At 43.9% G+C, this 23,325-nt stretch overlaps 1 protein-coding gene across 1 annotated transcript; it reads right to left on the reverse strand.

The window, feature by feature from the left end:
- Positions 1-9,858: 9,858 nt before the first annotated feature.
- Positions 9,859-22,111, reverse strand: LOC132831501 (ferritin, higher subunit-like). Its single transcript, XM_060849679.1, has 6 exons — positions 22,010-22,111; positions 20,916-21,062; positions 20,169-20,294; positions 10,974-11,120; positions 10,239-10,364; positions 9,859-10,005 (listed from the first exon to the last, which is right to left on the reverse strand). Exons 1-6 carry the CDS (start codon positions 22,109-22,111, stop codon positions 9,859-9,861), a joined length of 795 nt encoding a protein of 264 aa, XP_060705662.1.
- Between the last annotated feature and the right edge of the window lie 1,214 nt (positions 22,112-23,325).

Below are 23,325 nucleotides of genomic sequence, written 5' to 3' on the forward strand. Positions count from 1 at the left end.
GAACTGATACGTTTGAGTTGACAAATCAAATGTCAGTTATTCTCCAGGTATTTTATATTAATGTTAAAGTAAAATCAACATTCCACTTAAATTTTCCTGAAGGGTTTGATTTTTCTCCAGTTAAATGTTTTCAGCAATAACATGCCCAGCAACTGCACCCTCATGTCAAACCCAATAACCATCAAATAAAAAAAACACATTTCACTCAGGCAGCAACTATAGAGTGTTTGATAAATGAAGCACCTCCAAAGCTGATTAGCCCAAATTTGGAAAACAGGATATTACTCATTAGGATTTGTGCCAATTAACTAGTTATTCCATTTTAGCAGGATGTTAAAAAAAATTAAAGAAATTTCTGATGAGCATTGAACACCACCCTCGTGGCAATGGATCAGTATCCTGAAGTTATAGATGAAGGAGCACTGCTCTGAAAGCTTGTGATTCCAAGTAAACTTGTTGGACTATAACCTGGTGGGATGTGACTTCTGATTTTGTCCAGCTCAGTCCAACAGCTTGGTATCAGAAGTAAATTCTGTGACTGAATGAGAATTGTGGAATTGGACCCATCATGAAAACGTCAAAACACATCATTCCTTCCTGCCCCCACCCCCTTTCAGCATTAAGTAATCTCCTGCAGATATAAAGATGCATGACCCTTCCCTACACCAAGCTGAAGAAGTTAAAAAGTAATTGCAATCTCTTGTCAGTTATAACTATTGTGAACAATGTGCTATATGAGCAATTTGATATTAGGTAGGTAAGGAGGAAGAAAGGATCACCGTGAGGTGCTGCATTTTGGGAAAGCAAATCTTAGCAGGACTTATACACTTAATGGTAAGGTCCTAGGGAGTGTTGCTGAACAAAGAGACCTTGGAGTGCAGGTTCATAGCTCCTTGAAAGTGGAGTCACAGGTAGATAGGATAGTGAAGAAGGCGTTTGATATGCTTTCCTTTATTGGTCAGAGTATTGAGTACAGGAGTTGGGAGGTCATGTTGCGGCTGTACAGGACATTGGTTAGGCCACTAGTGGAATATTGCATGCAATTCTGGTCTCCTTCCTATCGGAAAGATGTTGTGAAATTTGAAAGGGTTCAGAAAAGATTTACAAGGATGTTGCCAGGGTTGGAGGATCTGAGCTACAGGGAGAGGCTGAACAGGTTGGGTTTGTTTTCCCTGGAGCGTCAGAGGCTGAGGGGTGACCTTATAGAGGTTTACAAAATTATGAGGGGCATGGATAGGATAAATAGACAAAGTCTTTTCCCTGGGGTCAGGGAATCCAGAACTAGAGGGCATAGGTTTAGGGTGAGGGGGGAAAGATATAAAAGAGACCTAAGGGGCAACTTTTTCACGCAGAGGGTGGTACGTGTATGGAATGAGCTGCCAGTGGATGTGGTGGAGGCTGGTACAATTGCAACATTTAAGAGGCATTTGGATGGGTATATGAATAGGAAGGGTTTGGAAGGATATGGACCGGGTGCTGATAGGTGGGACTAGATTGGGTTGGGATATCTGGTCGGCATGGACGGGTTGGACCGAAGGGTCTGTTTCCATGCTGTACATCTCTATGACTCTATACCAGCTTTTGTCAGGAAGAACAGGACAAAAAATAAAATCACTTTACCAAAATTCAATTCTATCCAATGAGATGGTTCTATCTAAACTGAACTGAGTTTGCATTTGACTTCACTTTACTCAGTAAGTTCAAGGCTGGTTAAAAATTAACTCTTTCAGGATGGGAAAAGACATCCAAAAAAGGAGATTTCTGGATGATTTAGGGGCATTCTGTCTGCAACAGGAAATGAGGTAACTTCTCCCAGGGAAGACAGTCATTGGCAAACAGCACTGACATTATGGCAACAAGTTACAATAGAATGGAAAGCTATCATTAGTTTAGTTAACAAACTCAGGGAAGAAAACCCATGGCAAGAATTCTGCCCGAAAGGGCAGAACTGTCTTGTTAGTAGGCAAGAAATTAGGCATTTAACATCAACCCCATTAAATAGACAATAGACAATAGGTGCAGGAGCAGGCCATTCTGTCCTTCGAGCCTGCACCACCATTCAATATGATCATGGCTGATCATCCTCAATCAGTATCCTGTTCCTGCCTTATCTCCATAACCCTTGATTCCACTATCCTTGAGAGCTCTATCCAAATCTTTCTTAAATGAATCCAGAGACTGGGCCTCCACTGCCCTTTGGGGCAGAGCATTCCACACAGCCACCACTCTAGGTGAAGAAGTTTCTCCTCATCTCTGTCCTAAATGGCCTACCCCTTATTTTTAAACTGTGTCCTCTGGTTCGGGACTCACCCATCAGTGGAAACATGTTTCCTGCCTCCAGAGTGTCCAATCCTTTAATACTCTTATACGCCTCAATCAGATCCCCTCTGTTGTTCTTTAAAAGCTTCCAAGTCCTCTGTTTTCCCACTTATCTTTGCTATGTTATACTTTTTCTCTTTTGACTTTATAGGTTTCTTAACTTCCCTCGTCAGCTACAGCCACCCCTGTCTCCTCATAGGATCTTTCTTCCTTTTAGGAATGAACTGATCCTGCATCTCCTGCACTATACCCAGAAATATCTGCCATTGTTCCTCCACTGTCATCCCTGCTAAGGTATTGCACCATTGAACTTTGGCCAGCTCCTCCCTCATAGCTCCATAGTTCCCTTTATTCAACTGAAATATTGTCACTACCGATTGTATCTTCTCCCTCTCAAATTACAGATTGAAGCTTATTGTATTATTGTAGTGGTTCTGTTCGCCGAGCTGGAAGTTTTTGTTGCAAACGTTTCGTCCCCTGGCTAGGAGACATCATCAGTGCTGTGGAGCTCCTGCGAAGCGCTTTTTTGATGTTTCTTCCGGCATTTACAGTGGTCTGTCCTTGCCGCTTCCAGGTGTCAGTTTCAGCTGTCCGCTGTAGTGATTGGTATATTGGGTCCAGGTCGATGTGTCTGTTGATGGAATTTGTGGATGAATGCCATGCCTCTAGGAATTCCCTTGCTGTTCTCTGTCTGGCTTGCCCTATGATAGTAGTGTTTTCCCAGTCGAATTCATGTCGCGACATGAATTCGACTGGGAAAACACTACTATCATAGGGCAAGCCAGACAGAGAACAGCAAGGGAATTCCTAGAGGCATGGCATTCATCCACAAATTCCATCAACAGACACATCGACCTGGACCCAATATACCAATCACTACAGCGGACAGCTGAAACTGACACCTGGAAGCGGCAAGGACAGACCACTGTAAATGCCGGAAGAAACATCAAAGAAGCGCTTCGCAGGAGGCTCCACAGCACTGATGATGTCTCCTAGCCAGAGGACGAAACGTTTGCAACAAAAACTTCCAGCTCGGCGAACAGAACCACTACAACAAGCACCCGAGCTACAAATCTTCGCACAAACTTATTGTATTATGGTCACTACCTCCTAATGGCTCCTTCTCTTCGAGGTCCCTGATCTATTCTGGTTCGTTGCACAAGACCAGATCCAGAATTGCCTTCTCCCTGGTAGGCAGCACCAGCTGTTCTAAGAATCCATCTCGGAGGCACTCCACAAAATCTCTTTCTTGAGGTCCAATACCATTCTGATTCTCCCAGTCTACCTGCATGTTGAAATCCCCCATAGCAACTGTAGTAACATCTTTGTGACAGGCCAATTTCAGCTCCTTATTCAACTTACACCCTACATCCATACTACTGTTTGGGGGCCTGTAGATAACTCCCGAGAGGGTCTTTCTACCCTTAGAATTTCTCAGCTCTATCCATACTGACTCTACATCCCCTGATTCTAAGTCCCCTCGCGCAAAGGACTGAATATCATCCCTTACCAACAGGGCCACCCCACCCCTTCTGCCTGTCAGTCTGTCCTTACAATAGCATGTATAGTCTTGAATATTCATTTCCCAGGCCCTGTCCACTTGAAGCCACGTCTCAGTTTCCCCACAATATCGTAGCTGCCAATTTCCAAAAGAGCCTCAAGCTCATCCATCTTATTTCTAATACTTTGTGCATTCATATACAGTATTTTTAATTTGTTACTGCCCTCACCCTTCCTATCAACCCCTATCCTATTTCACTCAACCTTACAGCATGATCCCTTTTTGGGTTTTCTGCTTCATTGATATCGTTGTCTTTCTTGACTTCCTTTGTTCTAACTTTCCCTTAAATTTCCTTCTTTAACTTCCAGCTTGTTCCCCGTGCCTCCCCACCCCCCCACTATTTAGTTTAAACACAGTTGTGTTGCAGTAGCAAACCTGCCTGCCAGAATTCTGGTCCCCAACCTATTAAACCATCTCTTTTGTATAATTTATGCTTACCACAAAACATACCCCAGTGATCCAAGAATTTAAATCCTTGCTTCCTGCACCAGTTCCCCAGCCACACATTCAAGTCCATTATCTCCTTGTTCCTGGCCTCTCCAGTCCAAGGAACTGGAAGCAAACCGGAGATAACCACTCTGGACGTCCTGCTTTTCAGCCTTCTTCCTAGTTCTCCGAAGTCCCACTGTAGTATGTTCCTCCTCTTCTTCCCGACATCATTTGTGCTGACATGTACCACCATCGCTGGCTCTTCACCTTCGCCCTTGAGGATTTCCTGCACTTTGTCTGCGATGTCCTTAAGAACAAACCACTATAAATACCGGAAGAAACATCAAAGCAGCACTTCACAGGAGGCTCCAGTAGCACTGATGATGTTCCCTAGCCAGGGAACGAAACGTTTGCAGCAAAAACTTCCAGCTCGGCGAACAGAACCACAACAACGGACACCCGAGCTACAAATCTTCAACCAGACTTTAGATGTCCTTAATCCTGGCACCAGGAAGGCTACACACCATCCTTAAATCTGGGCCAGTTGTGACTGAGTCGTATTCTTAGATTACTTACAGTGTGGAAACAGGCCCTTCGGCCCAACAAGTCCACACCGACCCGCCGAAGCGCAACCCACCCATACCCATACCCTTATATTTACCCCTTACCTAACACTACGGGCAATTTAGCATGGCCAATTCACCTGACCCGCACATCTTTGGACTGTGGGAGGAAACCGGAGCACCCGGAGGAAACCCACGCAGACACGGGGAGAATGTGCAAACTCCACACAGTCAGTCGCCTGAGTCGGGAATTGAACCCGGGTCTTCAGGCGCTGTGAGGCAGCAGTGCTAACCACTGTGCCACCGTGCCGCCCACAAATTAGTTACTCAACTGAATCTGAATAGAATATCCTTGGTCACGAGTCTGTACTGCACTTGCAGTTTACATCACCCCTCATGGTACCAGCTTAAGTATAGGTACAAATCTAAGACACAAAGAGAAATGAAAAAGAAAAGTTGCATTATCGTAGTGGTTCTTAGATGACAGTTAAGAGGATAAACGTGAAATTATAGACAAGCATTAGCACAAGCACAGCACAGGGGTTCCACATGTGCTCTGACCAGTCTTCCAAGCTACTGACTGTCTGCACCAGCTTAGTTCCTGCTCTGCTCCAGAGCTCCAGCTCCCTTGCTCCAACTCTCAGCTGCTTCAAGTTTTACCATTCGAGAAAACAAATCTTAGGAAGTCTGGAACTCAAGTACACTGTTTGGGGATATGAAGAATCCCACCATGGCAGATGAAGTTTGAATAAAGTGCAAGATTAGTGGTGACAAAATTATACAGTTTACTTTAAGTCCTTTAAGGAAAGAAATCAACCAACCTTACCTGGTCTGGCCTAAACATGACTCCACACCCACAACTGTGTGGCAGACTCACCAGCATTCTGGGTAATTGGGAAATGCTTATTAAAACTGGCCAAACAAGTGACACACCATCAGTGACTAAAATTAATGGACATCATTGTTCAGAAAAATGGCCTCATCCACTCTAACAGTGGAAACGGAGGCATTAGAACTTGAACTGATTTTACCCAAAAAGGGCCTAGAATGTAGAACATGAACACTCATGAGAATGTTTCAGGTTGAGGTGATAATCTAGGTTTGGTTATTTGTTTGTAATTCTTGATTTATAGAAAGCCATTTCATGTTCAAGCACTTATTTTTACCTGGTGACAATTTCAAGAATTCTTGAGACTTCAGCACCTGGTGATTTCTTCCAAAATCTGAATCTAAACCCACCATGTTCCCAAAACAAAAACAGCTTGTCAAATCACAAGCTTGCTCATGTCTGGGAGATAAGACTAGTTTTTTCAGATGCAGTCTTGCTCCCTGCAGTCAATTCAGTCACTCTCCTCCATCCCACATCTTCGTAACAAAGGTCTCCTCTTACTTTTGTCTGCTCCAAGGAGAATAAGCTCAATTTCTTTAATCATTCCTTTTATCTAAAATCCCTCATTCCTAGTGTCATTCTTGTAAATCTCTTTTGCACTCTCTCCAGGGCTTTACTGTCCTTCCTTGAATTAAGGTGTCCGGAACTGAACTGAACACTGCAAATGTGGTCTGACCAATGATTTGTAGAGGTGTATCATCATTCCCCTGCTTTTATGCCTCACTTTAAAAACATAAGGATCCTATAAGCCTCCTTAACAACTATTTCATCTTCCCTAGACACCTTCAGCAAATCATTTACTTGAACCCCTAAGGTCCCTCTGCCCCTGTACTCCCCTCAGAGTTGTTCCATTGAATCTGCATTGATTCTCATATCAAATGCATTACATCGCATTTCTCTGCATTGAGATTTGGAAATAATTGCCAACATCAAATCTTGCCCTGTAAAAATGTACTAATATTAGTTTTCAAATTTTCAGTTGGCCCTATGTGCATGCATGGGTGTATCATACACGTTTGTATTTTGTGTGCTTGCGCATATATGTGCATGTGTGTGTGTGTTTGCATGTATGTGCATCCACTATCCTTCCTGTGAAGAAGCCATTCTTAACATCATGCTGGACAGTTTAGTTCTAATGTGAAGATTATAATCTCATTCCACATCATCAGTTCTACTTGACCCATTGAGAAGAAACCGTTCCTCTGTATCTACTCTGTCAAATCCATTAATTGCAATTACATTCATCCCTTAACCTTCTACCCTGAGGATTGTGGGCAAACTGTTGATGTCATTTAACCAGCTCTTTATCGCGGAGTTCATTCAGAAATTCAGGGCTGCACCATCTCCGCCTGAACTGAGCACTCCAGATGTGGTTGAACCAGAAATTGACAATTTTATAAAGATCCTCCATCCAGAGGGATTTGAACCTCTTTCAGATCAGGACTAATGTTAAATTAGTTTCTTTGCTTTGTGTTTTTACATCTGTTCACTACATTTCTGTCCACTTGTCTGAATAATTTCATTTTGATCATTAGCTTTGATGACACAGCAGAAGATGTCACCTTTTATAAAACACCGTGAATTGTCTTTCTTGGTCAGAAGTGGATCACTTTACGCTTCCCCTCACTATCCTGTAGCTACCAGTCTTGCCCACTCCATTAAACTTTGCAACATTCTGCTCTCATGATAATGTGGCAGCTGATGTAGCGTCATCATTTTATTAATGATCCTTCATTCCTTCATCTAGAACATTGATCAATCTCATGAAAAGTGGTGTTTCCCAGTGCCTCTCCTTGGGAAAAGCAATCAGATCTTGCTATTTTTTTAATGCACTCGTGGGATGAGGGTGCTGTTGGCTGGACCAGCATTTATTGCCCATCCTTAAATTACACTTGTGAAGATGGTGGTGGTGATGATTTGCCTTCTTGAATTTCTGCTGTTGCCCATCTGATGGAGGTAGACCCACAATCCTGTTAGGGAGAGAATCCAGGATTTTGACTCAGCAACAGGGGAAAGAAGAGTGACATAATTCCAAATCAAAATGGTGAGTGGCTCAGAGAGGAACTTGCAGGGGGTGGAGTTCCCATGTATTTTTGCTCTTGTTCTTCTAGGTGGAAGTGGTCATGGTGTTAGAATATACTGTCTAAGGTCCTTTGGTGAATTCCTACAGCATTTGGTAGATGGTACACCTTGCAGTTCCTAAGTAGCTGGAAGGAATGTAGGTAAGTAGGTGGAAGGAATGAATGTTGGTGGCTATTGTGCCAATCAATCACGGTGGACTACTTTGAACTAGAGGGTGTCAAGATCCTGGACTGTTGTTAGCACACTTCCCATTATCCTGACTAACAACCCCTCCCCAAACCAGTTCCCCACCCACATTCTGTATTTTCATTTCTCCCAGTGATCACGTGTGATCCCCTATCAATGAAATCATTAAAAGGTGGCAGCTTTGTCAACAGCCAAACTGAAGCTGATAACATCCATCCTCCACATTAAATGGTCAGCATAAATCAAGATGCACACAGGGAACTACCACCTCCAAACATAACCAAATCCCTGGTAGCATTATTACTTGGAGCGTCAGTTCTAGTATCAATATTCAGAGCCTAGTCAAGCCTGCAAAATGGACTCATGTTTGCAGACTGGGAGCCACACCGGCGCAAAGCCCCACACCTTGAATTTGTACTTCTGCAGAAGAATAACATCTTAGATGGGAAATATTATCTTCCCCCATACCCCCAACGAAGAGTACTGCCCCCTTTATCTCAGTTCAACTTGTTAAAAGCCTTATGATCAAATATTCAGAGCTACTTTGTGTCCCCCTTATTCTATTGTGGGACATGAGCATCCCAAGCAAGATCACCATTAGTCAGCCAGTAGATTTCCCTTACACTAAGAAATTACCACATTGCCCTGCATATGACTGCATGTGCAGTGCAGGCTATATCAAGGGGGAGCTGATTTCCTGCAAGTTTACAAAAATTGGAACAGATTGCTGCAAATGCTACTTGGGTCCTGTAGGTTTATTAGGACCAGCTGCCCTCCATATGAGGGAATTGCTACTCTTGTCCACATGGGTTAAGGTAGGCACTGCTGCATTTCCTGATATAGATCTTAGTTAGGAGCCAAGCAGACTAGAGACACTGATGCCAATCAAAAAGCAGTATCCTTTTATCTAATGTTCCAGACTGGAGAATAAGAGAAACTTTCTCAGCTTGGGAAACTGCTGTAGAGCAATCAAGTATTGTGTATCCAAGAATAGTTGAAGGTATTGTATAAGATATTCAACTTTTATATTCTTGTAAAGGGGTAGGTTTACATGATTTAAATCATAACCTAAGCAATAAAACAAATTGCTGGAACACAGTCTGGTCTGACAACATCTGTTGTGAGAAAGTAATTATATTTCAAGTCTAGTGACTCTTAACTGATTCACTCCAGATGCTGCCAAACCCAAGTTTTCCTTCCTGATTTCCAGGAACTAGTTTTTGGCTTCTTTATAAAGACCCCTAAGCATTGGTTTTCCAGCAATTTGTTTAATACTTAGGTTATTATTTAGTAGATGCAAAACTCTTTATAAGAATATAAAAGTTGAATATCTTATACAATACTCTACCTTTGACTGTTCTTGGGTAGACAACACTGGATTGCTCTACAGCAGTTTCCCCAAGCTGAGAAACAGTTCCTCTTGTATTCAGTTGGTGTCAGTTGATTAGATTGGGAGGAGATTTCAAACTATTAACTAGAGGGTGTTGCTGCAAAATACCCTGTGAGCACTGGCAGATAGTGAGCATTCCTTACTAGCCAAAAAGCTTAAGCAGTTGTGGAATTTCCAATGAAAATTGCTCACATACTCCAAATCCCCCTCCACAGACCAGAATAAAACTGAGCAAATTACTGGGACAAGCATTGAAACAAAGTTGAGAAAAAAGGATTTAATGATCAGATGTTAAACAGCAAAACCCCAAGAACCAAATGAAGCTAAGAAATTACAGTACTCAGTTCCATGGTGAACACTAATTTTGTGCAAAGTACAACCAAAGTCATCCACTAGAATGAAGTCACCATGTCCAACAAATGGAGTTCTTGAATCCCACTCAGCTCAGGGTGAGCCTGTCAAACAGGTACTCTCCCAGGCCATTCTCAGGGGCTCCCAGTCTCTTCAGGTTGGTGATGTGATCTCCTAGCTTCTTGATCATCTTCACTTGCTCATCCAAGTAGTGCCTCTCCAGGAAGTCACACAGCTGGAAGAGGAGAAAAAGATTAGCCTCAAGGAACAAAAAAAAAAGTGACCTCCCATTACAGATGTGACCATCAACACATTGTGGTAAGGGAGATGTGAACTCAGGGGATGCCTTTTGAAATTTTTTTTCAGCCTGCACAAGGCAGTTAGAAAATAATTGGATTTCCCCACCCTCACAGGGAGGAGACAAACAGATCATTTCCTGCCAAGTTTGAGAGAAAATTAGAAACTCACATGAGGGTCAGTGTGGCCAGAGGAGAGTTTGTGCAGATCCAGCAGACTCTGGTTCACATCCTTCTCCATCTGCAGAGCTCTCTGCATTGCCTCCAGACCATTGCCCCACTCATCCTGCTCTGGCTTCTGGAGGGAGGAAAGTCAGGAGAGAAAAAACAGCTTATCTCAGACAGGTAGATCACAGGCTACATCAGTTCGTTATCCTCCAAGCATCACAAGAGTTAAATTTCAGGCCAATTGTTTTACTGACTTGCTTAGATTACACTGTTCTTGGAGCTTAAATTTCAGAAACATATCACACTGTTAAAGATTATAACATTTTTAAAATGCACTAAGTGTACAAAGTGTGCACCAATGGTGGTCATTCCTTGACCTACCATTTTGTAAATTTGGATCCTTTTGACCAGCCAGTTCGAAATATCTTCTATGCAGAAAGGAGATGCTGCTACCTTCTGCTCCTGTAAACTCCTACCACAGATAAAGAGGTGTTGGAATTGACATCTGGGGTTATATAGTTTCTCATTCTTACATGGGAAATTTGCACTCCATCCTGTATTCTAGATCATCCCAATTGCTGTTTCACAAGTGTAAAACAACATCTTTAAATTCAATGCATTGTTTTTGTGAACCACCTCCAATTCATACAGCATTTATTCAATCCTGAGCCTAAACAGGTTGAGTGATACCAGTTAGTTGGAGTTCACACAAAGGTCCTCAAAGTTTACAGAATCCAACCTTGACATCCTGCAGGAGGACTCGGCCTCCACGTTTATTCTGGAATTCCATCAGTTTCTCAGCGTGTTCCCGTTCCTCATGGGACTGCTCCTTGAAGAACTCAGCAAAGTGATGCAGGGCAACATCATCCCGGTCAAAGTAAGAGGACTGCAAGTAGAGAAATGGGAAGCAAGTCTCAATCTCATCCATGGCTCACAATCACAAACTAACCCATTCACCATATCAACTTCAATCAATCAATTTAAAAAAAGGTGAAATCAGAGAGTCATTATCTCCAGTGGATTGTGGCCTAAGGGGCAGACTTTTCTGAGAGCAAAACAGAATCAATATCAACTGCAACCCTTGGCCTGTATCTTAAGGAGATAGTGTGCTAGTGTGGCAAATAGTATTGTGAAGGCCCCAGTTGTGGACAGCCATTAGATATCCCTGCACATCAGGAACCCTCTTGCTCAGTGCTGGAACCACTGAGGTCATTGACCAGTAAACAGGCCAACAGGTTGACTAACAGGTCAAAAAAACCATCAGCCAGCTACCTCATTACCAATCTCACCTAGCTGAATAACCAATGACCTACCATCCACTCTGCATAGAATGCTGACTGCAATTTAGATAATTCACATTAAGTGAAAAAAGTGCACATTTAACCACCTTTCCTCAGTGATTAATAAACTAACTTCATCTTCAGTAGAGACAACAGCTTGGTTATTTGGGCTACTTTTAAAAAAATACATTTGGTTTAAGAGAACATTTTTCAAAAACGAAAAAAGGATTATAACCAACTAAAGAATTAAGACAATACCTGTTCTCTATATAGTCAGGAGACTAACTACACTGAAGAGTTACAATAAACCAAAGAACTCTCACCTAAGGGCCAGTTATAACTTAAGGAAGGCCTAAAATTTCAATACAGTTTCAGGGTGAAGCGTGCTGCAAGTGTGGTCCCCAACGCCTTATTTTCACTATGGACATCCAGTCCCTGTACACCTCCATCCCCCATCACGAAGGACTCAAAGCCCTCCGCTTCTTCCTTTCCCGCCGCACCAACCAGTACCCTTCCACTGACACCCTCCTTCGACTGACTGAACTGGTCCTCACCCTGAATAACTTCTCTCTTTTCAATCCTCCCACTTCCTCCAAACTAAAGGAGTTGCCATGGGCACCCGCATGGGCCCCAGCTATGCCTGCCTCTTCGTAGGATATGTGGAACAGTCCATCTTCCGCAACTACACTGGCACCACCCCCCACCTTTTCCTCCGCTACATCGCTGACTGTATCGGCGCTGCCTCGTGCTCCCACGAGGAGGTTGAACAGTTCATCAACTTTACTAACACCTTCCATCCCGACCTGAAATTCACCTGGACTGTCTCAGACTCCTCCCTCCCCTTCCTAGACCTTTCCATTTCTATCTCGGGCGACCGACTCAACACAGACATCTATTATAAACCGACTGACTCCCACAGCTACCTGGACTACACCTCCTCCCACCCTGCCCCCTGTAAAAACGCCATCCCATATTCCCAATTCCTTCGTCTCCGCCGCATCTGCTCCCAGGAGGACCAATTCCAACACCGCACAGCCCAGATGGCCTCCTTCTTCAAGGACCGCAGATTCCCCCCAGACGTGATCGACGATGCCCTCCACTGCATCTCCTCCACTTCCCACTCCTCCGCCCTTGAGCCCCGCTCCTCCAACCGCCACCAAGACAGAACCCCACTGGTTCTCACCTACCACCCCACCAACCTCCGCATACAACGTATCATCCGCCGCCATTTCCGCCACCTCCAAACGGACCCCACCACCAAGGATATATTTCCCTCCCCTACCAGCGTTCCGCAAGGACCACTCCCTTCGTGACTCCCTCGTCAGATCCACACCCCCCACCAACCCAACCTCCACCCCCGGCACCTTCCCCTGCAACCGCAGGAAATGCAAAACTTGCGCCCACACCTCCACACTCACTTCCCTCCAAGGCCCCAAGGGATCCTTCCATATCCGCCACAAGTTCACCTGTACCTCCACACACATCATCTATTGCATCCGCTGCACCCGATGTGGCCTCCTCTATATTGGAGAGACAGGCTGCTTACTTGCGGAACGCTTCAGAGAACACCTCCGGGCCACCCGAACCAACCAACCCAATCACCCCGTGGCTCAACACTTTAACTCTCCCTCCCACTCCACCGAGGACATGCAGGTCCTTGGACTCTTCCACCGGCAGAACACAACTACACGACGGCTGGAGGAGGAGCGCCTCATCTTCCGCCTGGGAACCCTCCAACCACAAGGTAAGAATTCAGATTTCTCCAGCTTCCTCATTTCCCCTCCCCCCACCTTGTCTCAGTCGGTTCCCTCAACTCAGCACCGCCCTCCTAACCTGCAATCCTCTTCCTGACCTCTCCGCCCCCACCCCACTCCGGCCTATCACCCTCACCTTGACCTCCTTCCACCTATCACATCTCCATCGCCCCTCCCCCTAGTCCCTCCTCCCTACCTTTTATCTTAGCCTGCTTGGCTCTCTCTCTCCTTCCTGATGAAGGGCTTATGCTCGAAACGTCAAATTCTCTACTCCTGAGATGCTGCCTGGCCTGCTGTGCTTTGACCAGCAACACATTCGCAGCTGTGATCTCCAGCATCTGCAGACCTCATTTTTTACTTAGGGTGAAGCGTGTCTACAGTAGGGGAAAGGACAACATTTTCAAGAGACCAGATATTCAAACTCAATCTAGTCCCACTTGCCAGCATCCAGCCCATATCCCTCCAAACCCTTCCTATTCATACACCCATCCAAATGCCTCTTGAGTGTTACAATTGTAACAGCCTCCTCCACTTCCTCCAGCAGCTCATTCCATACACATACCACCCTCTGAAAAAGTTGCTCCTTGGGTCTCATCTTTCCCCTCTCACCCTAAACATATGTCCTCTAGTTCTAGACTTCCAAACCCAGGGAAAAGACTACCCATTTATCCTATCCATGTCCCTCAATTTTGGGAACTTCTACAAGGTCACCCCTCAGCCTCCGACACTCCAGGGAAAAACAGCACCAGACTGTTCAGCCTCTCCCGATAGCTCAAATCCTCCAATGCTGGCAACATCCTTGTAGATCTTTTCTGAACCCTTCAAGTTCCACAACAATCTTTCCGATAGAAAGGAGACCAGAATTACACAATATTCCAACAGTGGCCTAACCAATGTCCTGTACAGCTGCAACATGACCTCAACTCCTGTACTCCATACTCTGACCAATAAAGGAAAGCATACCAAGCACATTCACTATCCTACCTACCTGTGACTCCACATTCAAGGAGCTATGAAACTATACTCCAAGGTTTCTTTGTTCAGCAACACTCCCTAGGACCTTACCATTAAGTGTCTAAGTCCTGCTAAGATTTGCTGTTTCTATGCTGTACATCTCTATGATTTTTCTAGGAGAAAGTGAGGACTGCAGATGCTGGAGATCAGAGCAGGAAATGTGTTACTGGAAAAGCACAGCAGGTCAGGCAGCATCCAAGGAGCAGGCAAATCAACACTTCAGGCATGAGCCCTTCTTCAGGAAGGCTCATGCCCAAAGTGTTGAGTTGCCTGCTCCTTGGATGCTGCCTGACCTGCTGTGCTTGTCCAGCAACACATTTTCATCTCTTATGATTCTACATAACTTACTCAAGCATATAACCAAGGAAATTCCTAAATGCTCCATACAGTCATATTCAAGTCTTAACTTTAAAACAGAACCGTCAAAACCCCAAGCCTCACCATGGAGAGGTAAACATAGGAGGAATAGAGCTCCAGGTTGATCTGCTTGTTAACAGCATCCTCACAGTCCTCGTGGTAGTTCTGACAAACTTGGGAAACCATCTTCACTATTCCTGCTCACTGTCACCCAGACAACTCCAGACCTGAACCACCCTCCCTCAAGCTCTTGTATTTACCCTGCTGGGACACTCTGCACTCAACCAGAGAGAGGGAGCACCAATGATGATTGACAATCTCTGACAGCCAATCAGGAATCACCAATGAATGTACACCCCAATGAGAGAGAGGTGTGTGTGTGTGTTATCAGAGCAGTAGATTAGAGTCAGGTCTGGATGATTATTCTGTGATTGGAACAGCAGGAGGTCACTCAGTAGTATCTCAATCAGGTCACGGTGAGTTTGCGTCCTTTTAAAGAAATGGGTTTGGATGAGGAAAGGTTTTCAAGTTTTCTTTTAAAATAAAGTTTGTTGTGACCAACTTCAAGAGGTGCTCAATGAAGAAAGAGAGTCAGTTTCTCAGCCTGTTGTTGGAAATGGGAGAGAAAGGTGGGAGATTGGTGCTAGGACAAGGCAATTGTGACAGGAGCAGATGGGGCAGAGACTGGAAAATGTTCTCAATGACCAGAGATTTCAGAATGGGGTAGGTCACAGTCTACTGACACTGGGTAAACTGCTTAGGACTGAGATGAGGAGAAATGTCTTCACCCAGAGAGTGGGGAACCTGTGGCATTCTCTGTAACAGAAAGTGGTTGAGGCCAAATATTGAATGTTTTCAAGAAGGAGTTAGATATAGCTCTTAGGGCTAAAGTGATCAAATTTATGGGGAAGGTGTAGGAAGATGGTACTGAGTTAGATGATCAGGCACAATCATATGGAATAGTGGAGCAGGCTGGGAGGGCTGAATGCCTCACTCCTACTCATTTTTTCTATAATTCTATGTTTCAATAACCTGGGTAGTAAGGGTCTTGTGGCACAGGGGTAGTGTCCCTCTGTCTGGGTCAGGAGGTCTAGGTACAAGAACCTATCTGTTCCAGAGGTGTCTGACAATATCTCTGGACAGGTTCATGAGGAAATAACCAGAGCTGATGCAGGCCCAGTGGACTGAATGGCCTCCCCCTGTGCCATAACAATTCTGTGATTCTGTGGTTGATCTGCATCTGACCAGCGATTCCCTGCCTCTGTCTCCTGACTGACCTTTCTGTGGATTGTCACCTCTCTGTGATGGAGAGCCTCGAGTGTCCCATTGAGTCTGAGAGTGATACTTCAAGAGATTTCCACCTCCTGACAGGACCACGCAGGACGGTAAGGTCAGAGAGAAGGATCTCGATAAAGTGTAGTGCAAAACAAGTCCTCAACGGCCATCCATCCAGGCAGAAGGTATTTGTCTGCTATCCACGAGGGTGGGTAAAGGCTACATCAGGAGGGAAATCCCCAGCCGACATTTCCTTGCCATTTGAGCTGGACCTACCTTCTGTAAAGGATCGTGTCTGTGCTGATGTCCAACAGCATTCCCATGCTTAACGATGCTCTGTACACAGTGTCTACCTAGAGGATTCTAACCCCCTCCCCAAACACATTGTCCACCCTGGAAAGTCAGTCAGAGGATTTTACAGAAGGAGGTCATTCAGCCCTCCCCCATGTCTGTACTCCCTCCGAAAAGAGCTACCCAGCTAGTCCCAGTCTCTAGCCCTCTCTCCATAGCCCTCTAACTTCATCCCTTTCATGTATATATCCAGCTCTCTGTTGAAACCTCCTATGGAATCCACCTCCCCCACTCTCCCAGGCAGCGCAGTCCAAATCCTAGCAACTCTCCGAGTTAAGAAATTTCTCTTCACCTCACTCTGAGCTCTCTTGCTGACTAATTGTGACCCCTAGTAACTGGCATACCAACTGGTGAAAGCAGAACATCCTCCTTCACCCTGTCAAAATTGCTCATAATTTTGAACACCTCAATAAGGTCACCTCTTAATCTTCTCTGCTCCAAGGAGAATAAGCCCAATTCCTTTAATCTTTGCTTGTATCTAAAATACCTCACTCCTAATATCATTCTCGTAAATCTCTTTTGCACTTTCTCCAGGGCGTTAATATCATTCATGATTCATGAATAAGATGTGCAGAACTGAACACAATATTGCAAATGTGGTCTGACCAATGATTTGTAAAAGTGAGGCATCATTCCCCTGTTTTGATGCCTCTCTTTTTAAAAACTTAAGGATCCTATAAGCCGCCTTAATGACTGTTTCATCTTCCCTGGCCACCTTCAGAGAGTCATTTACTTGAACCCGAAGGTCCCTCTGCCCCTGTACTCCCCTCAGTTGTTCCATCTGAACCTGCATTGACTCTCATACCAAATGCATTACATTGCATTTCTCTGCATTGAGATTCGGAAATAATTGCCAACATCAAATCTTGCTCTGTAAAAATGTAATATTAGTTTTCAAATCTTCAATTAGTTTTGTGTGCATTCACTATCCTTCCTGTGAAAAAGCTGTCCCTAACATTAGCCTGAACAGTTTAGATCTACTGTGAAGATTCTAATCCCATTCCATATCCTCAGTTCTATTTGACCCATTGTGAAGAAACAGTTCCTCTCTATCTACTCTGTCAAATCCATTTATCACCAAAAACATTTCAATTACACTCACCCCTTAACTTTCTACCCTGGGGAATGTGGACAAACTGTTGATATCATTTAACCAGCTCTTTATCTCTGAGTTCATTCAGATAATCTAGGATGCCCCATTGGCCACAGAAAATGTCACCATTTATAAAACACTGTGAATTGTCTTTCTTGGTCAGAAGTGAATAACTTTACACTGCCCCTCAGTGTCCTGTATCTGTCAGTCTTGCCCATTCCATTAAACTTTGCAAGGTTCTACTTTCATACTAATGTGCCACCTGATGGAAATTGTCATTTTATTGATGACCCTTCATTCCTTCATCTAGAACATTGATAAATCTCATGAAAAGTGGTGTTTGGGATGACGGTGCTGTTGGCTGGGCCAGCATTTATTGCCCATCCTTAATTACTCTTGTCAAGGTGGTAGTGGTGATTTGTCTTTGTGAATCGCTGCTGTTGTCCATTTGGTGGAGGTAAATCCTATTAGGAAGGGAATCCAGGATTTTGACTCAGCAACAGGGGAAGGATAGTGACATAATTCCAAGTCAAAATGGCGAGTCACTCAGAAACTTGCAGGGGATGGATTTACCATGGATCTGCAGCCCTTGTCCTTCTAGCTAGAAGTGGTCATGGTATTGAAATGTGTTATCTAAAAGAGCTTTGGTCAATTTCTACAGCACTTGGTAGAGGGTACACCTTGCAGTTGCTAAGTGTCAGTGGGTAGAGGGAATGAATGTTGGTGGTTATTGTGCCACTCAAGTGGGCTGCTTTGAACTGGAGGGTGTCAAGATCCTTGTTGTTGTTAACACACTCTCCATTATCCTGACAGACACCCCTTTCCTGGAACCAATTCTCGACCCACATTTAGCATTTCCATTTTCCCATGATCATGTGATTCCCTGTCAATGACATCATTAAAGATGGCTCCTTTAGCTTTTCACAAAAGGAGGCAGAACATCCATCCTCCAAATTAAAGGATCAGCACAAATCAAGAGAATATAACCAAATCTAGAGTAGCCTTATCACATGGAGCCTGGTCAAGCCTGTAAAATGGACTCTGTTTGCACACTGGGAGGTTAAATTTCCATGCACTGCTCAGGCCAAAGTACATGTGTATTTTCAATCCCATTAGTAGTGAACAGGTGTAAAGTACTAGAGCTTAAGTTTGTACTGGACTTCTGCAGAAGAATACCTTACAGGGGAAATATTGTCTTTCCCCTCAGGCAAAACCCCTGCCCCATCTATCAATTCAAGCTGAGAAAAAAAAGTGAACAGTGCAGCCTTCAGAAGACCTTAGACCAATTATTAACTGAGTTACTTGATATCCCCCTTATTCTAAAGGTCAGCTAGGAGCATCAGTATTAATCCAATGGATTTTCCTTGATCCACAACATTGCCAGATTGGCCTGTTTATGATTCTACACCCAATGTAGACCATATTCAAAAGGAGAGCTGATTTCCAGTAAGTTAGAAGGAAAAAGTGGAACAGAATCCTGCAAATGCTACTTGGGTTCTAGAGCTTTCTTTGCACCAGCTGCCCTCCATGGGAGGCCTCTGGATTGCTAGAGCAGTAAAAAGGGAATTGCTACATTTGTCCCACATGAGTTAAGGTAGGCACTGTTATATTTCCTGATGTAGAAGATAGTTATTAGCCCAGTGGAGTAGACACACTGATGCTTATCAAAAGCAGATTCTTCATTCTCCAGCACAGAACGTGGAGAAGAGAGAAACCATTTCCCAACTTGGGAAACCATTATAGCAATCAAGTATTGCTTATCTAAGATAAGAGTCAAGAATAGTGAAGATTATGAACAAGATGTTTAACCTATATTCTTGTAAAGGGGTAGTTTTACATGATCCACTTAAGCATTAAGACAAATTGCTGGAAAACACTGACAGCAGCTGTTGCAAGAAAGTTAAAGTATTTCAAGTCCAGTGAATGTTAACTGACTTCATGCCGTAGATTCTGCCAAACCAATTTTCCCAGTTGTGGTTCCTCCTGATTTCCAGCAGCTAGTGGTTTTTTAAAAAACAATTTTACAAATACCTCTAGGAATGACTCAGTACACCAGTTTCAAACATTAGATTGAAACTTGTTCCCAATCAAGCTATTGCTACAAAATAGTTGATGAGCACAGGCAGATAGTGAGCATTGCTTACACGCAGGACAGCTTAAACATTTGTGGAATTTCCAATTATGAGTTACTCACTCAATCTCCCCACAGAATAAAACACGGAACAAGTTACTGGGACAAGAATTGAAACAAGGTTGAGAGAAAAGGATTTAATGATCAGATGTTAAACAGCAAAAGCCAAGAACCAAAATGAAGTTAAATAGTTAGAGTACTCAGTTCCATGGTGAAGAACACTTCAGTTGTGCCATGCACAAAATTAAGTCATCCACTAGAATAAAGTCACCATGTCCAACAAATGGAGTTCTTGAATCCCACTCAGCTCAGGGTGAGCCTGTCAAACAGGTACTCTCCCAGGCCATTCTCAGGGGCTCCCAGTCTCTTCAGGTTGGTGATGTGATCTCCCAGCTTCTTGATCATCTTCACTTGCTCATCCAAGTAGTGCCTCTCCAGGAAGTCACACAGCTGGAAGGGGAGACAAAGATTAGCCTCAAGGAACAAAATGCACCTGAATGTAACATCCCATTACAGACACTACTATCACCACATTGTGGTAAGGAGAGGTGCAATCAGGGATGCCTGTTTAAATGTTTTTCAGCCTGCAGGAGGCAGGTAGATAATTGGATTGTACCCCAGGGAGTACACAACAGATCATTTCCTTCCAGGTTTGAGAAAAAAAAATTAAGAAACTCACATGAGGGTCAGTGTGGCCAGAGGAGAGTTTGTGCAGATCCAGCAGACTCTGGTTCACATCCTTCTCCATCTGCAGAGCTCTCTGCATTGCCTCCAGACCATTGCCCCACTCATCCTGCTCTGGCTTCTGGAGGGAGGGAAGTCAGGAGAGACAAAACAGCTCATCTCAGACAGGTGGATCACAGGCTACGTCTGATCAGTTCATTATCCCCAAACATTGCAGGAGTTAGATTTCAGGCCAATTGTTTTACTGACACCTTTAGATTTCACTTCAGGCTAAGAAATTTTAGAAGCCAAACATACTGTGAAAGTGCATTTTAAGATCCAGTAGTCCAAATGTATCTAAAATTGCACCAATGGTGGTAATTCCTTGCTTTACTGTTCTTTCCCTTTGGATCTTTTGACCAGCCCATTAGAAACATCTTGGAGATGCAGACAGGAGATGCTGCTACCTTCCACCCCTGTAAAAGGCTCTCATTCTCACCTCATTAATGGAGGTTTTGGAATGGACATCTGAGGTGATTAGTTTAATCAGACATGAGAATGCTCTCCATCCAGTATTCCAGATCATCCCTATTGCCTACTGCTGTTTGTGTAAAACAATTTATTTAATTCAACGCATTGTTTTGGTGAGCAGCCTCCAATTCAAATCGCATTTATTCAATCTTGAGCCTGAACTGGTTCAGTGATACCAGTCAGTCAATGAGTTCACAAAACACTAGAATTTCTAAAGTTTACAAAACCCAACCTTGACATCCTGCAGGAGGACCCTGCCTCCACGTTTATTCTGGAATTCCATCAGTTTCTCAGCATGTTCCCGTTCCTCATGGGACTGCTCCTTGAAGAACTCAGCAAAGTGACGCAGGGCAACATCATCCCGGTCAAAGTAAGAGAACTGCAGGTTGAGATAAAGTGGGAAGCAAGCATTAATTTCATTCTTGGCTCAATCAGAAAGTGACCCATCCCACCATTTCAATTCCCTTCCAATTAATTGAAGTTAGGTGACCAAAACAGAAGCTCATCGCCTGTGGATTGTGGCCTAAATAGTAGACAGTATTTTGTTCTTCCAGAAATTAAGATAATTCTGCAACCCTGACCTATAGGGTAGGGAGACAAGTGCGTAGGTGTGGCAGAGAGTACAGTGAAGGTCCTAGATGGGGACAGCCATTAGACATCCTGCACATCAGAAACCCCTCTTGCTCAGTGCTAGAAGCTAGTGTGGTCATTAACAAAACAGAACATTAACATGTTGACTAACAGGTAGAAACCTCAGTCAGCTACCTCATTAGCTAACTCAGTCACCTGAGTAACCACATTGTCCTTTCATTTACTCAGCACAGAATTCTGAGTCTTATTTAGATGGGTCACATCAGTTGTGAAAGCGTCTCATTTAATCACCTATCCTCACATTCAATATGAAAGTCACTTCATCTTCAACAGACAGACCAACCAACACAGTCAACAGCTTCCTTATTTCAATACAAAGGATTTGTCTTGGAGGAAGTACTTTTTTGGGAAAAAATATTGTTTACAAGCAACTAAAGAATTAAGCAGCAAAATCATCCCCTGCATTCAATAGGAGAAAAAAAAACCCACCAGTGGTTATACTGTGCAGAGTCACCATAAGCTGGGGACCCTTACCCAGATGCCAATTATTACTTGAGAGAGTCCTAAGATTTCAAGTGTTTCAGGGTGAAGTATGTCCAGGAAAGAGGAAAAAAAGGACAAAAGTTTCAATATATGCTTGAGCAAATTATATAGCCAAGGAAATTCCTAGATACTCCATACAGTTATATCACAGTCTTAACTTTAAAAGAGAACCTTCAAGCCCACATGCCTCACCATGGAGAGGTAAACATAGGAGGAATAGAGCTCCAGGTTGATCTGCTTGTTAACAGCAGCCTCACAGTCCTTGTGGTAGTTCTGACATACTTGGGAGGCCATCTTCACTATTCCTACTCACTATCACCTAGACAACTCTAGAAATGAGTCTCTCCCGCAGCTCTTGTATTTATCCTCCTGGGACATCCTGCACTCAACCAGGGAAAGGTAGCACCAATGATGATTGACAATCCCTGACAGCCAATCAGAAATCAGCCATAAATGTACACCCCCAATGAGAGAGAGGGGGAGGGTGTGTTAACCAGAGCTGATCAGAGGTGTGGATTAGAGTCAGGTCTGGATGATTATTCTGTGATTGAAACAGCAGGAGGTCACTCAGCAGTATGTCAATCAGGTCACGGTGAGTTTGTGTCTTTTTAAAAGAAATAGGTTTGCATGAGGAAATGTTTTCAAGTTTTCTTTTGAAATAAAGTTTGTTGTGACCAACTGCAAGAGGGGCTCAATGAAGAAAGGGAGTCAATTTCTCAGCTTGTTGTGTTGGAAATGGGAGAGAAAGGTGGGAGATTGGAGCTTGGACAAGTCAATTGTAATAGGAGCAGATGGGGCAGAGACTGGAAAATGTTCTCAATGATCAGAGATTTCAGAATGGGGGTGTGGGGTAGGTCACAGTCTATGACACTGGGTAAGCTGCTTAGGACTGAGATGAGGAGAAAGGTCTTCACCAAGAGAGTGGGGTGCCTGTGGAATTCTCTGTCATAGAAAGTGGTTGAGGCCAAATATTGAATGTTTTCAAGAAGAAGTTAGATATAGCTTTCAGAGCTAAAGGGATCAAAGTGTTGGATGGAGAATGGGAAGATGGTACTGAGTTAGATGATCAGCCATAATCATAAGGAATGGCGGAAGTGTGAACAGCTGACTCCCATTCCTTTTTTCTCTAATTCTATATTTCAATTATCTGGGTAGTAAGGGTCTTGTGGCACAGGTGTAGTGTCCCTTTGTCTGTGCCAGGAGGTCTAGGTACAAGACCCTTTCTGTTCCAGAGGTGTCTGATAACATCTCTGGACAGGTTCATGAGAAAACAACCAGAGATGCTGCATGCCCAATGGACTGAATTGCCTCCTCCTGTGCCATAACAATTCTGTGATTCTGTGGTTGATCTGCATCTGACCAGCGATTCCCTGCCTCTATCTTCTGACTGACCTTTCTGTGGATTGTCACCTCTCTGTGATGGAGAGCCTCGAGTGTCCCGTTGAGTCTGAGAGTGATATTTCAAGAGGTTTCCATCTCCTGACAGGACCACCTAGGACGGTAAGGTT

This window comes from Hemiscyllium ocellatum, chromosome 33 (assembly GCF_020745735.1).
Source record: "Hemiscyllium ocellatum isolate sHemOce1 chromosome 33, sHemOce1.pat.X.cur, whole genome shotgun sequence".
Classification (NCBI taxonomy): Eukaryota; Metazoa; Chordata; class Chondrichthyes; order Orectolobiformes; family Hemiscylliidae; genus Hemiscyllium; species Hemiscyllium ocellatum.

Coding starts and splice junctions, on each gene's coding strand:
- LOC132831501 (XM_060849679.1), bottom strand. CDS start 22,111: ATGGCCTCCCAAGTATGTCAGAACTACCACAAGGACTGTGAGGCTGCT. Junction 21,063..22,009: donor CCTATGTTTACCTCTCCATG/GTGAGGCATGTG, acceptor CTCAACCTGCAG/TTCTCTTACTTTGACCGGGA. Junction 10,006..10,238: donor CTGGCCACACTGACCCTCAT/GTGAGTTTCTAA, acceptor CTCCTCTTCCAG/CTGTGTGACTTCCTGGAGAG.